This window comes from Balaenoptera acutorostrata, chromosome 16 (assembly GCF_949987535.1).
Source record: "Balaenoptera acutorostrata chromosome 16, mBalAcu1.1, whole genome shotgun sequence".
Lineage (NCBI taxonomy): Eukaryota > Metazoa > Chordata > Mammalia > Artiodactyla > Balaenopteridae > Balaenoptera > Balaenoptera acutorostrata.
Window position 1 is genome coordinate 25,426,194 of NC_080079.1, and position 17,950 is coordinate 25,444,143.

Below are 17,950 nucleotides of genomic sequence, written 5' to 3' on the forward strand. Positions count from 1 at the left end.
AGGGAGCTGATAGACAAGGCGAGCTCCACACCTATTAGTTCCAATTTGCAAATCACAACCCTGAATGGAGTTCTGGCTCCATTCAGGAGCCAGACAGCTCACATTAATTTTTTTTCTGTATATGTCATCTAGCAAAGGAACTTGCTCATGATAGGCATTCAAGATATTCTCTCAAATAGGTAAATGATTTAGTCTGTTTTAAGGTACTAGTACTGTGATTTTAAAAACTCAGTAAACGATCTACTGGCATCAGTGTGTACAGCGCGTCTCGATCTATGAGGAGTACTCACGTGTGCTAAGAGATTTAGGTACCTACACTTACTTTTCAGCAAATGTGATGATATATTCCATTTCCTACATTTGAATGGGTCAAATCCAAATTTGATAAGGAGGATAAAACAGCCTTAGTAGCATATTGAAGAGTAATATTTTAAAATAGTTATTTTGCTTTCCTAGGAGGGCACACTATAATGGTAAGCATAATTATTTATAAATTTGATATTAAGATCATAGATTAATAAATTATATCATAAATTCTCAATTTATGTAAATTGTTTTCAAATAATTAGATACATGTTCTCAAGATATGAAATTCAAATGAATTATTTTTCACCAAACTCAATTTTCCTCTCAGGAACTGGGAATCAGGTGTCATTTTGTGCAAGAAATCACAACCCGGTATAGATGTGAGCCAGATGACCTTTAACCCCATGAACTGGCACCAGCTGTGCTTGTCAAGTCCAAGTGCAGTGACTGTGTGGACAATCGAAAGAAGTAACCAGGAGCATTATCTCAAAGCAAAGTAAGAGACTTCATTACAACACAACAAAGTGGGGATTTTTATTTGCATTCATGTAACGTGATTGGATCAGTTTGGTGAATTAAGTGGCTTTATACATGCATCCTTTTTTTTTGTTTGTTTGTTTTCTAAATATTTTTAAATTAAGTTTTATTGGAGTATAGTTGATTTACAATGTTGCGTTAGTTTCTGCTGTACAGCAAAGTGAATCAGTTATACATATACATATATCCACTCTTTTTTAGATTCTATTCCCATATAGGTCATTACAGAGTATCGAGTAGAGTTCCCTGAGCTATACAGAAGGTTCTTTTTTTTTTCCTTCCTTATTTATTTATTTATTTATTTTAAGCAGGTTCTTATTAGTTATCTATTTTATACATATTAGTGTATATATGTCAATCCCAATCTCCCAATTCATCCCACCACCATCACCCCACCCCCCTGCTTTCCCCCTTTGGTGTCCATACGTTTGTTCTCTGCATCTGTGTCTTTATTTCTGCCTTGCAAATGGGTTCATCTGTATATACGTGCATCTTAACTTAAAACGTTCTTTCTACATATATCAATATAATTTCCTTGGAGTGGTTGTTTGCATTTTGAAAGGATTCTCTGTGCTTTGATTTCCCACTGAGTTTCTTTTAAATATCAAGCTTTTCCCACATGGTTTAATTTTCCAAAATTGTATTTGCTCTTACTATTTCAAAACATGCCTATTGTGTGTATGTGTATATATATATATATATATATTTTTTTTTTTAAAGGTCATGTTTTCACTTTTTGCTCCTATTACTTTGATGCCCAATTGAAATCTCAAAAATAAGAAATTTTTAGATATGGGAAGTGTGTAGATTATACCTTCAGCCACATTATCTGTAAACAAAAGGGTAGTTGCATGTAGTGAAGTCATGGAATTGCCTGTTTAAATAGAACTGGGTCAAAGAGAAGTTCTATGACCAACGTCCTGGTGATAGCTGATAATAATGGTACCTTTGTTGAAAAGAATTCAAAGACTCAAGGTGCCCCTGAGCTGACCATTCTCATCATACTCCCCAAAGTCAAAGAGTAAGGAAACGTTGGACATACACATCCTTGAAATTGCAGTTTTTGAAAAACTGCCTTCTTAAAGAGCAATGTAAGCTAGTAAATGAAGTTTTCGAATGGAGAACCCTAAGAGAGGCACTTCTTTCTCCTCAGTATTCTTTATGTCTCAATTTCATTTTTACAAGAACCCATTGAATAGCCAAATCTGTCTCAAGGCAGAGTTGACAACACTGTACCTTTTTATAAAGTGGGTAATGTCTCTATCAGATCCTTGCCACGGCAGGCAAGTAATTTATCACATCTTTCTCTCCTTTTGCTTCCCTTGAATATTCTTCTTTAGTTCTGAATGTTGAGTTGTGATTTTTCTATAAGCAGATAAAGTGGGAGGCAAAGTGAGTGGATTGTCCTGGATCAGAAAACAAGTAGGATTTGAAAATACTTAGTTAAGTCTTACCTGTGAGTAGTAAGTACTCTTTTTGTATGATCATTTTTCAAAATTATTCATCATTCATAAAACATAACCAAAGACACTTTGAGTTTAACACATAAAGCCATGAATTCTCTAAACTCACTTTTATAGCCATGTTGTGGTTTAAAAGTAAATATTTGGCAAATCTGAAAATAAATTCTTGATACTAGAGGTTGTAAAGGTAGCTGAATACAACCTACATTTATGTTTTTTTTGGTCCATGTGTGTTGCCAATATTTAAAACTTGAGAATTTTCTCATAAATATACAGATTATGATTTTCTCTTGAAATTTTGGAACCAAAGTTCTCACAAGTCAGCAAACCCTCTTGGTTGGAACTGAGTTCCAGCTTTAGGGGGTGTATATAGAGAAAAAAACTCAGATTTTCTTTCTCTATGTAGGCAAAAGCCTAGTTCTTCCCTACTGTGTTTTTCTTCTCCATGAGTCTCCTTTATTACAGTGAACACTTCAATTCTGACATTTGTGGAGGAGGTTTTTCCCTGCACCAAGCAAGTCTCCTCAATACCAGCTGGGTGTCTTACCATTCAACTCAATTCTGACGCTATCTACCCAGAGACAGAATCAGATTCCATAGGCTAAGGGTTCAATCCTACAAGACTGTCCTCCCCTTTCCACTTCAGATGCTAGCTGCAGCCCAGGTTGTTACCTGTACTTCTGACTAAGTGGCTATAGATTAGAGGTTTCAATGACCCCCTCCTTGGGTTCCATTAATTTGCAAGAGCAGCTCATAGAACTCAGGGCAACACTTACTTACATTTACTAGTTTATTAAAGGATATGATAAAGGATACAAATGAGCAGCTAAATGATGAGATACGTAGGGCAAGGTCTTGGAGGGTCTTGAATGAAGGAATTTCTGTCCCATGGAGTTGGGCTGCATCACCCTCCCAAGTGTATCTGTTCACCAACCTGGAAGCTCTCCAGACTCCCTACCATTGTGATTTTATGGAGGCTTCCTCATGTCGCATGATCAATTATTTGCTCCATTTCCAGCTCCTCTGCTCTCTCTGGAGGATGGGAGTTGGGGCTGAAACTTCCAAGCTTCTAGTCATGGCTTGGTCTTTCTGGTGACCAGCACCCATTCAGGAGCCATCCAGGAGGCCACCTAGAATCGCCTCAATAGTACAAAAGATGCTCCTAACGCTCTTATCACTTAGGAACTTACAAGGGTTTCAGGAACTCTGTGCCAGGAAACTAGGAAGAGACCTATATACATATTTTCCACTGTCTCACAGGAGGGAAAACACTTTCCCATCTGCCACAATCCTTCCTGGCCACACATCACCTGCTTAACCCCTGTCAGTGTTCAAATTTACAATTCCTGCTTTACATATTAACTTTAAAATTTTTTGAAAAATACCATTATACTTAATTTATGACTGTGTATTACTTGTACTTTTATGATATATATATATATATATATATATATATATATATATTTTTAAACATGTTTATTGGAGTATAATTGCCCCACAGTGGTGTGTTAGTTTCTGCTTTATAACAAAGTGAATCAGTTATACATATACATATGTTCCCATATCTCTTCCCTCTTTTTTTTTTTTTTCACACACACACACACTGTATTTTATTTTTACAAGAGATAAATAGACTGACACCAAGCATTGTACATGGATGACCACAACAAAAGCAACAATGATTGCAATTACCAAACATGACCCTCTTGCATCTCCCTCCCTCGCATCCTTCTTATCCCACCCCTCTAGGTGGTCACAAAGCGCCGAGCTGATCTCCCTGTGCTATGCGGCTGCTTCCCACTAGCTATCTATTTTACATTTGATAGTGTATATATGTCCATGCCGCTCTCTCACCCTGTCACATCTTACCCCTCCCGCTCCCCATATCCTCAAGTCCATTCTCTAGTAGGTCTGTGTCTTTATTCCCATCTTGCCACTAGGTTCTTCATGACCTTTTTTTTCCCTTAGATTCCATATATATGTGTTAGCATACTGTATTTGCTTTTCTTTTTCTGACTTACTTCACTCTGTATGACAGACTCTAACTCCATCCACCTCACTACAAATACCTCCATTTCGTTTCTTTTTATGGCTGAGTAATATCCCATTGTATATGTGCCACATCTTCTTTATCCATTCATCCGATGACGGACACTGAGGTTGCTTCCATGTCCTGGCTATTGTAAATAGAGCTGCAATGAACATTTTGGTACATGACTCTTTTTGAATTATGGTTTTCTCAGAGTATATGCCCAGTAGTGGGATTGCTGGGTTGTATGGTAGTTCTATTTTTAGTTTTTTAAGGAACCTCCATACTGTTTTCCATAGTGGCTGTATCAATTTACATTCCCACCAACAGTGCAGGAGGGTTCCCTTTTCTCCACACCGTCTCCAGCATTTATTGTTTCTAGATTTTTTGATAATGGCCATTCTGACCGGTGTGAGGTGATATCTCATTGTAGTTTTGATTTGCATTTCTCTAATGATTAATGATGTTGAGCATTCTTTCATGTGTCTGTTGGCCATCTGTATATCTTCTTTGGCGAAATGTCTATTTAGGTCTTCTGCCCATTTTTGGATTGGGTTGTTTGATTTTTTGTTATTGAGCTGCATGAGCTGCTTATAAATCTTGGAGATTAATCCTTTGTCAGTTGCTTCATTTGCAAATATTTTCTCCCATTCTGAGGGTTGTCTTTTGGTCTTGTTTATGGTTTCCTTTGCTGTGCAAAAGCTTTTAAGTTTCATTAGGTCCCATTTGTTTATTTGTGTTCTTATTTCCATTTCTCTAGGAGTTGGGTCAAAAAGGATCTTGCTGTGATTTATGTCATAGAGTGTTCTGCCTATGTTTTCCTCTAAGAGTTTGATAGTGTCTGGCCTTACATTTAGGTCTTTAATCCATTTTGAGTTTATTTTTGTATATGGTGTTAGGGAGTGTTCTAATTTCATACTTCTACATGTACCTGTCCAGTTTTCCCAGCACCACTTATTGAAGAGGCTGTCTTTTCTCTACTGTATATGCTTGCCTCCTTTATCAAAGATAAGGTGACCATATGTGCATGGGTTTATCTCTGGGCTTTCTATCCTGTTCCATTGATCTATGTTTCTGTTTTTGTGCCAGTATGAAACTGTCTTGATTACTGTAGTTTTATAATATAGTCTGAAGTCAGGGAGCCTGATTCCTCCAGCTCCATTTTTTTAAATCTAGTATTTGGTTTCATCTGGTTTTTGCTAGGTTTTTTTAATGAGTTGTAACACCTCCCATTTTGCTTACCACTGATATGCAGCAGTTCCATCAATGATTTGTTTCTGTTAATCTGATTATTCTGATGTCTCTTTTTTCCACAGGTCAGTAAAACTGCCTATGGAAGATGGGTCATTTTGTAATGAAACAGATGTAGTTTTTCCTCAATCATTGCCCAAAGATCCTATCTATGGACCTGTGCTCCCCGTGTCAGCCATTGCCGGACTAGTGGGTGAAGAGGCCGAAACCTTCAGGGTAATGACCTGGCCCCTCTCCGTGTTTGCCTATTTGCGTTCATGACCATCCCATGAGACATGCAGGATAGAGAGGATCTTCCTGGTTTTTATTTCAGGCTAGCCCTGGAGGCCACGAGAGATGAAGGCTCTGGAGTTTTGAGTTTGGGTGACTAGGAAGATGATGGCCTTGCTAACTGAAACAGGCGGCCCAGATGTGATTTCAGTTTTGGACATACTAACTTTGGAGCGCTGGGCAGCTTCCAGGTGGAGATGCCAGGTGGAAGCAGGCAACTTGGACCTAGTGTCAGGGAGGAGAAGGCAGGGCCGGAGACACAGTGTGTGGTCAGAGTCATTCCCTCAGAGAGGATAGTGGGAGTGTGGCGGTGGGCAGGGGATAGGGGGTGAGGAAAAGGAGAGAGAGGGTGTCAGGGAAGAGAGCCGGAGAGGAAGGAGTCAGCCAAGAGACAGGAGGAAGAAGAGGAGCCTCAGGAGGAACAGGCACAGAAGCAGGAGCAAATCCAGGAGAAAATGAGGCCATGGAAAGCGGTGGAAGAAAGCTTCATAAGGGAGTTTGCCAAGTTACTCATTTTTTTTCATTCAGCAGATACTTATCAAGCTCCTTGTAGGTAGCAGGCACTGTTTCAGGCAACAGGGTCGTATGGCGACCAACCAGGCATAACCCTGCTTCTCGGAGCTTCCATTCTACCAGGGAGACAGAGCGGCAACGCCACCAACACCAGAAGTAAAGAGATACAGCAAATCGTTGCGAAATGTGACAGTTATTACAACAGGATAAATGAGAGGTGGGCGTGGGGTGAGGGAGAGATTAACATGCTGCTCAAGGAAGGCCTCTGGGGAGATGACTCTGAAGGACAAGGAGGCATTCCTCCGACTGTAAGCAGGGTAAAGAGTGTTCAGGCAGAGGGAATTGCGCCTGCAAAGGCCCTGGGGGAAGAAAAGAACTCAGCATGTTTGAGGAGCTGAGAAGAGAGCCCTGTGGCTGGAGCAGAGTAAGTGAGGGGGAATGAGGTGCCGTGATGGTCGAGAGCGAGGCAGGGAGCAGAGAGTGACACATGCAGGGCCTTTGGGATGAAGGTAAGGAGCTGGATTCTGCTGAGCCTCTGGAACTTGCGTTATGTGAATGCTTGTGTGAAAGCTCCAAGCCCAGGAGAACAGAAGTAGAGTTTCCCCAATGTTTCTGAACACTGCAGAGAATTAAGCTATAGATGTTTAAAATAGTTCCATGTGATAAGTAGTTTATCAAAAAATCTCTGGCCAGCAAGGGAGAAGGTTGTATGCTCTTAGTATTTCCTCTAAAGGATGACAATTACTCACTTTTTTTAAATTACAGAAAATAACTAATTCCTTTTAATAGTACAGGTCTTAACCCTTGGAAATGCAACCACATTCAGCCACAGTGGGGCAGCAAAGTAAAAGCAAACACATCAGCCATCAAGGTTTACAACTTGAAACAATGTTTCTATGCTTAGTTTTTGATGCCAAAGAACATTTGATGCCCACATTTTCAACCATCTCAAACTTGTGTGTGTGTGTGTGTGTGTGTGTGTGTGACTGTGTATGTGCAGCAAATTTCTGTGGGAGCCCCCATCATTCACCCTTTGTGCCAACTTGATGAATCCTACATAAAACATTTAAAATTCAAGCAATTGTTCTTGTTATTTGAAAAATGCTATGAAATGCCTCCTTTAAATAATTAAATGTGGAGTTACAATTTTTAAAAAATGCTCATAATAAACAGACATCTTTATTTCCTGGGACTTTTGTAACTCAGTGCATTTTAACTTTTTTCTGAAAACAGAAATTTAATATTAAAGTATGACATCTCTAAATCATACAAGGAATATTATTAAAGCCATTTACTTTACATTTAAATTAGAAATCAACTTTCCCAGTACTTCTTTCATCTTATAGACAAATAAGGTGAGAAAAATTGCTAAAACATTGAGTAATGTCTATACAATGAGTGAAAGCATAACTAAACTTAGATCTCAAATGTCTTGATTCTGTTTCTTCCTTTGAATGAAATTTCTTGTGACCCAGTACCAATGGCAAAGAAGCCAGTAATGACTTGACCTATTTAAGGGTCTTAAAAATTGACAAATGTGGATTTTTATAAAATTACAAATACTAAATACTCCCCTTATTTCTCTTATAGCTAACACTAGAAAGGCACATGATAGGACTTTAAATAGGCCCACATCACGTTACACAACTTATTTGGGGCATTAGAAATGGTATCCAGTAGTAGCATGGGGGAAATCAAAGGCAGATGTTATCTGGGAAGAAACTGGATCCAAGATAGTGAATTTAATCTCAAGGGTCCAGTTTTCTTTTTCCATCTACTTTTTTTTTTTTTTAAGCAGAAGTTGCTAAATAGAAATTCCTTTTAAAACTCAAGTATTCTGACACATATTCAGATGCTTACAATTTCCAAAGCAATATTAAGTTGGGCTTGAGTTTTTTATATTTGGTCCTCAAGTGATCAAAATGTTTGATTCCAGAGGACTGAACAAGGAGGTGGTGTTACCAACAAATACTTTTAAACACTATTGGCACCTTTTCTTTTAAAATTCTCAATTTCCAGGATTGAAAATTATTGTTTCTGCTTACACCACATAATATTACATTCATTTTTAAATGGCACAGAACATATTTACTGATGAAAGAAAGTAATAGGAAGACAAGCCCAGGTTTATCTTAAAGTAAGAAAAGCCACACACAATACTAGTTTAATATACCAAGGCAAGAAAATTCCAAGTTTTAATCCTAACCTTCTGTGGCATACATACAGATTCGCTGGTATTGTGAGAACCAGATATGTGTGGTTTTTTAAAGATTTTTGAGCCCATTGCTATACGAGGTAAGAGTCTGTCTTTTTGTGATTTATAGTCTAAGGTCATCAAGACAACCCAGGCAAATTTTAAATAATGATGATTAAATAATGGTAGTCAGTGAGTAACTCTTTTCCCTCTGAGTCAAATCTCAGTTTAGATACCACAAAAATGTCATTAATCAGCAACAGTTTAATCCTTTTGAGTGGTTTTGTCCCCTTTTTTTCCCTGCCCACTGGGTGGCGAAATTGTTACTCAAGTATTTATTTTCTAACAATCCAAGGCTATGAGGGCATGAAATAGGCCAATCATACAATTAAAGACAATGTATCCTTTAAAAAAATTATAATGCGGAGTGCTCCTATGTATGATTTCTGCCTTAGTCATATTTCCAGGTCCATCCCAAATGATAATTCTCTCTCTGTCCACTTCCTTCACTCCACCAAGAACAAATTGCTTTCTCATAGATTCTCTTGTAATATTTAAACACTCTTCTACTATAGCCTACTATGTTTTCTGATTCTGATGTTTGTTGATACTACTTCTTCCCTCGATAGGTGATTATCCTATTGAGAAGAGGGTTCTCTTAGCAGTTGGCACAATACCTGCTATATAATCAACACCCAATAAATGTTTGTGGAAATATCAATTATGCAACAAATTTATATCAGTTGGGAATCCATCAGAGTAGTTACTTTGGCAGTGCTACACCTGCTTTACCTTGAATCTGTAAACCTTTCCTAAATTAAAGAGCAGTATATATTATTCAAATAACTGAGTATTTATTACAACAGTGGCTTGCATTATCGAAGAGTTTTGAATGAAAAAATGGCTGTTTATATAGGTTTACAGTTATTCCCCAACTATGAAACCTATTCCACCTTCCCCTGCTTTATTTTTCTCCCACAGTACTTTCAACACATAACATTCCATATATTTAACTTCTTAACTTATTTTTACTCTGTTTTCCCTCACCAGGATGTAAGCCCCATGAGGGCAGGTTTGTGTGTGTGTGTGTGTGTGTGTGTGTGTGTGTGTGTGTGTATTTTGTTCACTGCTACATCCCTGTAATTAGAACAGTGCCTGTTATGTAGCGTAAGTATTTGTCAGATGAATGAATAAAGGAATGAAATACATATGGAGCTCTCAAGGAATTTAAGAATTCTGTTAATTTGGCCATTAGCTTATTAAAAATGTTTTCTGTCCCAAATAAGGATGTACCACTTTTATAATTAGAAACAAATAAAAATATTATTAAAAAATATTTTCTGTTCCTATGGCTGTAAGGATGCCTAAAGAAAGCAAAGACGTTATGTTGTAGCTAATGCAATTCTACATAATAGTATAGCATTAAAAAAAAACTAATATAGTACTAAATGTTATATTATAAGCAAATACATCTGTAAATAGATAAATAAAAGTAAGGTAGTATGTTTGACTTGTTTAAATAGAAAGGAAAGAATGCCATGTTATGGTATGGTATGGTATGGTATGATATGCCATGTTATGATACCCTGAATTCAGGATCTTAATGAGTGCTGTGGAGGGCACATGCCCAGAATAGCTACCATGGCTATTTTGACCTCTGGAAAGGAAAGCAGGTGGTCCAGGACTTACAAGGAGGCCTGCTCTGTGTGGACAGAAAGGAGGAGTGACCTCTCCCCTGCTGGACACAGTGTTTAAGGCTGCAGGGGGCATAACACTGAGATATTATCATCTAAGGCACAGATCAGCAAACTGTCACCTGCTTTTACATGGCTTCAAGCTAAGACTGTTTTTTACATTTTTAAGTGATTAAAAAAAAAAAGGGGATATGTGACAGAGACCTATGTGGTCTGCAAAGCCTATTCTCTACCTGGTCCTTTACAGGAAAAATTTGCCATAGACCCTTGGTCCATATTATTTTTAGTTCCCCAAACCAACATTTCTTCTAGGTAAGTCCCAAAGATTTTGTGCATTTCTCTCTGAGTTTTCCATGGAATCAAAGTCAAGTAGGATGTTTCATGAACTAGAGAGGCTACCAGAGGCAGACAAAGTGTCCTCTTATTCCCCGTGACAGTTAACCAAGCAGAGGATCGAGGCCAACCTCTCCATAGCCACTCAAGGAAAATCACATTCATGTCCCCCTGCAGAACCAGGAGGGGAAAGGTTGACCAAAATCTTCCTCAAATGGTGTGATTTTAGCTAAACAATGACTTTCTTAGATCCAAGATATCAAAAAGTCCACCAAGAAACAGTGTAGAAGTTATTACTCAAGAATTTTGTGGGACTTCCCTGGTGGTGCAGTGGTTAAGAATCCGCCTGCCAATGCAGGGGACACGGGTTCGAGCCCTGGCCCGGGAAGATCCCACATGCTGCGGAGCAACTAAGCCCAGGCACCACAACTACTGAGCCAGCGCGCGTAGAGCCCGTGCTCCACAACCAGAGAAGCCACCGCATATTCATCTGTTTTGTCCTGGAAATTGTTTTTGCTGAGTATTCTCTGGCTCTTAAGCTATGACTGTTGTCTTAACACAAGGTTTTAAATCTTTCCTTGAAGCCTAAAGATGATCTATATGCTTTGCTTCACCCGACTATGCACTGCTGGACTCCAACAAGTGACCTATATGTTGGCTGTGAAGAGGGTCATCTTTTAATGATTAGTGGAGAAAACTTGAAGGTAACTGTGCTTAATAAGATAGAAGACGGACCACCAAGGGGTAAGAAACTGCTTTGCTTTATCTTCCCAGAAGTGTAGCCATTGGTGATGGTTTTGTACTTGACAGTGGATGTTGTGTTCCCTATTTTTCTCTTTCTAGAGACATCTTTGACTCCTCCTTCTTTATCCTCTAGTTTATTACCGAGCCCTCTGTATGCTTCTTGTAGCTAACATGTTTATTGAGTGCTCTATGCTCTAGGCTTTCTGCTATCACTCTATATGTATATTTCACATAATCCTTAAAACAAATTTGTAAGGAAATACATTTTTATCTTCATAATATAGATGAGGAAATGGAGGCATTAAGAGGTTAAGAAACATGCCCAAATTCACATAACTAGTAAATTATGGAGCTGACACCTGAACCCAGACAATGACTTCAGAGTCCAAGTTCTTAGCTACTATGCTATATCCTTTCCCATACATATGCCTGTGTGTTTAATCAGCTAATATGCCTTCCACAATGACCCTTTCTCCACAAGACCTTCTTTTAAGACCAACTGCCATCTTGAAAATTACTTTTTGTTGCTTGGTTAGAACTTCTGAGAGAATCTGACCTATTCTCCTTGGATCTGGTGTCCATTCCTGGTCCCATCAGCTGTGGCCAGAGTTGGGCCTGAGTCAGAGAAGCCAGTGTCACCTTGTGGGGGGCTACGTGTAGACACTTTGAGAAGGGATTCTCACCAGGGCAAGTTCTCCAACCTGACCAAGGCACTCTCCACTCCATTTCCTCTTATTATTTCACACCTTGATTTCTGCAGCAACCTTAGGGCTGACTTCATTGACCTTAATCCGCAAGTGACCCAAATCAGGCATCTCATCCCTGCCAAACCGCGTTTCTTGAAGACCATTTTAAACATATAACTCAAGGACTACTTTGCCTTGATTTCAAGCCCTCTCTAATCTAATCTTACCCACGCCATTAATATTATTTCCTGCTACTCCGCAGTATGAGTTTCCTGATCTAGCCAGTCATTTCTTCCCATCATTTTACAGACATACCACCCAGCTCATTCCCTTGCCACCTTACTCTCTGAATCCTCCAGTTCCCAGCTCAAACACCACATCCTACAGCAAGTTTTCCCCAGCTGCATGTCCCTTATCTGCTCCCTCTCCTGTTCCCTGACTCACTCCACGGAGAAAGTGAAGCCATTAGGTTCAACTTTCCTACCCCAGCCCCCATCTCTCTTCCCTTTACTGTCACCTGTACTCTCCAGGCCCAGTCCACCCTCTGATCTCATATACACAATGCCATCTCTCAGCTCTCTAAAAACTAAGCCTCTTTTCTGGCCTATCTTTCCAGTTACAGCTCTCCCGCTTGATCCTTTTAGAAGTTCTCATCATTCCTGTGCTCTCTCTAAATTCTGCCTGCTGCCATTGGTAGTTACCTTTGTCTAGGATGCCCTTCTCTTCCTTGTCTACCTGGCGAAATTATCCATTCTGGAGCCTTCGTCTGTCCTCACCGCAACCTACAGGCAAAATCAGGTGCCCCATCTGGGGTTCCATCAGACTCACTTCTTTGTTAGAGCCTCATCCTGTGTTGTTACACTACAACGCCCCATGTGCCTGTCTGTCTTTGCCACTAGTCACCAACTCTTTGAAGTTAGGAACTGTGACTTACTCAAACTTTGGCTCTATAGTTTAATTCCAGAGATTGCTAGGGAGTAAATTGGCACTTCTGTGTGTTTGTAAAGTGAATTATCGAACAATGTTTCGCATTTCCAAATCCCTATCACACTTATAACGTTTTACACAATTTAGGACTTAGTTGTATGTAGTCTTTTTTTTTTGGCCACACCTTGTGGCATGCTGGATCTTAGTTCCCTGACCAGGGATCGAACCTGCGCCCCCTGCAGTGGAAGCGCAGAGTCTTAACCAATAGACCACCAAGGAAGTCCCTGTATGTAGTCTTATATTGTTCACTATTTCCTTCTTGTACACTATTTCTTATTATTTTCATGATATATTATAAATACTTTCAAATAAATATTTATCTAGCTTCTACAATGTGGAGGACACTAAGCAAGGTGCCTCCGAGTTGACATCGGTGGCAAATATATAATCTCATAATCAGCACCTTCAAGGTGCTGATTTATATTTTATTAAAGAGAATAAGACAAGTTGACAAACAATTGCAGCCAGGAAAATTAAGATGTGAGGAGAACTTCATAAAGTGCTCTGGGAATTCAGATGAGGGAAAACTGCCAAGTTAAGTCATTTTGTAGGCGGCATTTAAAATAGCCCTTAAAGGATGGGTTCACAGACAGAGATGAGGGTAGGTGGAATTTGGGGCAATGGTATCTGCATAAACAGGAAAACATGGGGAAGGCTGAGAAAAAGAAGTGGTCCAGTTTGTCTGGAGCATCGAGTGTTATGCAGGAATAGTGGGGAACAAAGGGACATCTATCTGATACCATATCTGACCTTGAATGTCTGACTAAGGCATTTATACTTAATTCAGCTGACAGTGGACTGACATCAACTCCTGAATGGGGATGTACCCCAGTTGGAATTGTGCTTGGGGAGATTAATTATCCATAGTTCAGGGAAGCACAATCCTAGAAGCGGGTGGCTATAAGTAGCAGGCACCTAGACTAGGCCAGGAGTCATAGCAACCTGGACTCTAGTGGCAGTTGGATTGGAAAGAAGAGACTGCTAGGGTGAATAGTCTTTGGAGGAAGCAACAGTATGTGTCTTAGCATCTGGCAAAATGCCAAGCATGTAGTGTTCAGTAAGTAAAAGTCTGATACATGTCTCTGAGCCTTTGATCTTGTAGTTCTTGCGGTTTATCTACATAAAAGGTAATATGCTTTTTGTTACTTTCCCCAGGACAATATTTTATTAATAACAAAGATCTTATAGATCACTTTTTCTTTTTACTTTTTTAAGTCCACTGTGTTTTATTTACTGAGGTATAAATTTATGTACCATAAAATGTACAGATCTTAAGTATACAGCTTAATAATAATACAGTTTTTGTCTTTTTTCTTTCTGACCCTTTAAAATCTCTGATAATTGCTTTCCTAAAAAAGAAAATATGTTAACTATATAATTCCACAATGTTACTTCCATAGATCTGATGATACAGAACCTTAAAAAAAAAAAAAAAACTGTGTGATTTACATCAGTAGTCATTGCAAAGCAGCTTTTATTCTTCATTGTTTGAGAAGCATAGCACATATCCTGATAGGAAGTTGATTTGTGGAAAGAAGAATTACAAAGAAATGAATAGTCCTAGGAAAGCAAGTGAGATTAATTACTCTGTACAGCACTTTTAATTACGTGTCACCTGTTTTACCTTGTTTTTCTTTTCCAAAGTTGGAAGAAATTTTGTCAGTCCAGTCACCATGGCATATCAGAAGGGAGGCGTGCTTGCTTCTGGAATTGTAATGTATTTTTTTCTTCAAAATTAATTGCTTTAAAGAAAATATACAAACATCTGAAGCTAACACAACGTTGTAAATTAACTATACTTCAATTAAAAAATAGTTAAAAACTTATTTCAAATAGAGAAAAAAAGAAAACATACAATTTCCATTTGCTGCCATTTACTATGATGAGCCATAATTTGGGATGTCAAGTTCTGTCAGATTATTAATTAAAATTCTGTTTTGGGGAGATGTTTATTGTAAAAATTTTTATTATGAAGAATTTCAAATATATACAAAATTACAGATAACAGTATAATGATCTATCATATGTCTATCTTATTGCAAATAAGCAAAAACAGGATTAAAAAATCCAACCCCCCAAACACACACACACACACACACACACACACACACACACACGGAGTCGAGTCTTACAGAGTTCACCAGCCAGTAAGTGGTGAAGCTGGGACTTGAACCCAGGTGTGGCAAACTCCAAAGTTCTTGCTCTCATTTATTAGGGCACATAGCCTCAGTAAGTATGAAAAGAGGTCAGACCAGGTTACATTTCCATGTGGTTGTAATCAATGCTAAGGTTTGGAGCCGACCTACACTAAAATCTCAGGTCTACTGGTAGCCGTCCCAGAACACTGTTAGCTTTGTGTCTTCTTTTGCCACAGATCACATCTCCAGGAACCTAAGGGCAGCTAGGCAATGATGTCAGAATGAGAGATGTAGCTCCACCAACAAGAAACAATCTGGAGCTCATTAACCTACATGTAGCTTGTAATCTCCTCTCCCCAACCTTGCAACGGACTACTTCCTCCTACATTTAGTCTGCATTTGTCCTTCTCAAGGCCACCCTTGGTGTGTTTTTTTAACCTAGTTTAAAGGAGAGATTGGAGCATCTGCTCTGGTGAGGGATGGAGAATGATGATGGGCTTGGAGAAAGCACCTTGCACATTTCTCCCCCCAGGTCTCAAGTCTGAACCCAGCCGTCTCACAAATGCCTACTCTTAGTTATTATGGGGTCTAATCTAGAAATGATGGGTGAATTTGCCAAAGCCTTTTCATTACTGTAAAAATAACTTAAGTTTTTCTTGAGAGTAGTTAAATTAACCTAAAGCTGTTTACAACTAACTGATCAACATTTAACCAACCCTTTTTTACTGGATACTTGCCCTGTTTCTATCACTGTGTGAAAAACTAGAAAAGAAAATACAAAGGAAATAAACAGCACACTCCCTACCTTTGAGTCATTTAGAGATTTAGGAAATGCACATAATGATGATTATACATACATTAAGGCTAAGGTCTTTGAAGTAAGGAGACTTCTGGATACCAGCCACACGATAAACTCTGCCTCATCTGCCCCACCTCCTATATAATGAAGAATGTGGTAAGAAGATAAATGCTAAAGAAGTTCAAAGAAAGGAGTGATCAGTAAAATTTTAGGTAGTTGAAAAATGTGTCACAAAAGAGATAAAATTGAAAATTGACCAGGAAACATGGTTAAAAGTTGACTAAATAAAGGTAAGAAGCAGGGCATTCTAGGTAATGTAAACATAGATGATGATTCCAAAAATGAATAGTAGATGGTAATCAATAATTCTTAGCTTGCTTGATGAGGAAAGTATATTGAATACTATGCATTGATCAAGACTAATTTTCTTCATTTATCTCATTGTTTTTGGTCTCTAGGATGGCTTTGTGTATTCTTTTCTTATTAAAGATACAAATTACAAAGTAGAGGATTTTCTTGAGGTTGAAGGGCCTGTGGAACATTTGATGTTTTCTCCCAGTTACAGAATGTTGCTGATTCAGACAGACAAGGTATGCTAGATGGTGGTTTCTTGACATGAAATTTCAGATATTATTATTATCATCATTGCATGACAGGAATGAAGGGCAGAGTGTGTTGCAGAATGATACATTACTAGTCAGGACTCTTTAGCTTGCAAATGAAAAAATACTCAATTTAAAAGACCTAAATAACAGAGGGATGTTTGTTTGTTTGTTTTTGTGTGTATAACTGAAAGCAAGCAAGGAATTGATATAAATCCAGGAGCTCCCATGATGCTGCATGCCTTGTTTTTCTGCCATATCTTGGCTCTGTTTCCTCTCTGCTTCCTCCTTTTCTATGCAGACTCACCCCTGTGGTGTCAAGAGAGCCTTCTGCAACTCCAATTTTGTATTTTTATCCTCTTGGTGACCCTGGTAGAAAGATACCAGTTGGAAAAAAATGTCCTGGAATCTAGACTCATTGTACTAACTTGGGTCACCTCTCTACCCCTGGGTCAAATACTATGTCCAGAGGGATTCTAAACTCTCATTGACCAGGCCTAAGTCACATGTCTACCCTTGGACCCTGGGTAGAGTCAATCCACCCAAACATGAACTGAGACTGGGGTCATGGGTGGTTCTCTAAGGAAAACACAGGTTCTGTAAGAGAAGAAGGGAGGGAAATAAATACAGGATAAAATCAAATGCCCACCTGAATTATACTGTTGGGAAGACTCCTAGGTCAGGATATATTAGTTTATATTGTTAGGCAATGATTTTAGATGAATTACAAGTAAAGTTCAATGATTTTCTGCCTAAAAGAAATTTAAATTTAAATATGGAAAGACTTAAGTTTCTGTAATTACCAGAAGTTAAACTGTGCTAATGATGTTTTAATAAATGACAAATTTAAAATATCTATGGAGAACAGGAAACAATAAAAAAGTAACATAACAGAAGGGAGAAAGACACAAATAGAAGTTCTAAAAAAGAAAAATATACTAACAAAGAAAAAATTAAATGAATATGTCTGACAGAAGACTGGAGAATCAATGAACTGGAAGATAGATCAGAAGAAGTTGTCCAGAATGAACCCAAGAGACAAAAGTATGAGAAATACAAAAGGGAGGGTAAGAGAAATGAATGATACAGTGAAAAGATCTAACATGTATTTGATTGGAATCCCAAAGAGGAGAGAGAGTGAGACAGAGGTAATATTTAAAGAGATATTTTCCAGAACTGATTAAAGACATGAATTTACAGCTTCAAGAGGCCCAGTGAATCCCAAGCAGGAAAGATATACACACTTAGACTGAACAAAGTGAAATTTTTGAAAACCAAAGACAAAGAGAAAATCTTAAAAGCAGTCAGAGAAAAAAACAGATTATTTCAAAGGACTTTCAGTTACACTAACAGCTGACTACTCTGGCAATAATGTAAGTAAGAAAGAGTGGAATGAGATCTTCC

The 17,950-nt window shown here is 38.5% G+C and overlaps 1 protein-coding gene across 8 annotated transcripts in view; it reads left to right on the plus strand.

Annotated features, from left to right (window-relative positions):
- The window catches only part of CFAP43 (cilia and flagella associated protein 43), a 104,785-nt gene that overhangs the window by 13,131 nt on the left and 73,704 nt on the right, over positions 1 to 17,950 (plus strand). For all 8 annotated transcript variants that reach the window (XR_009005725.1, XM_007172089.2, XM_007172091.2 and 5 more), the window contains 5 exons: positions 635 to 802; positions 5,652 to 5,802; positions 11,175 to 11,334; positions 14,652 to 14,719; positions 16,403 to 16,534. Coding sequence is in view for 7 of the 8 variants with exons in the window: in XM_007172089.2 (XP_007172151.1) it covers positions 635 to 802; positions 5,652 to 5,802; positions 11,175 to 11,334; positions 14,652 to 14,719; positions 16,403 to 16,534 (679 nt within the window). In the remaining variant the exon portion in view is untranslated. The remainder of the gene's footprint in view (positions 1 to 634; positions 803 to 5,651; positions 5,803 to 11,174; positions 11,335 to 14,651; positions 14,720 to 16,402; positions 16,535 to 17,950) is intronic.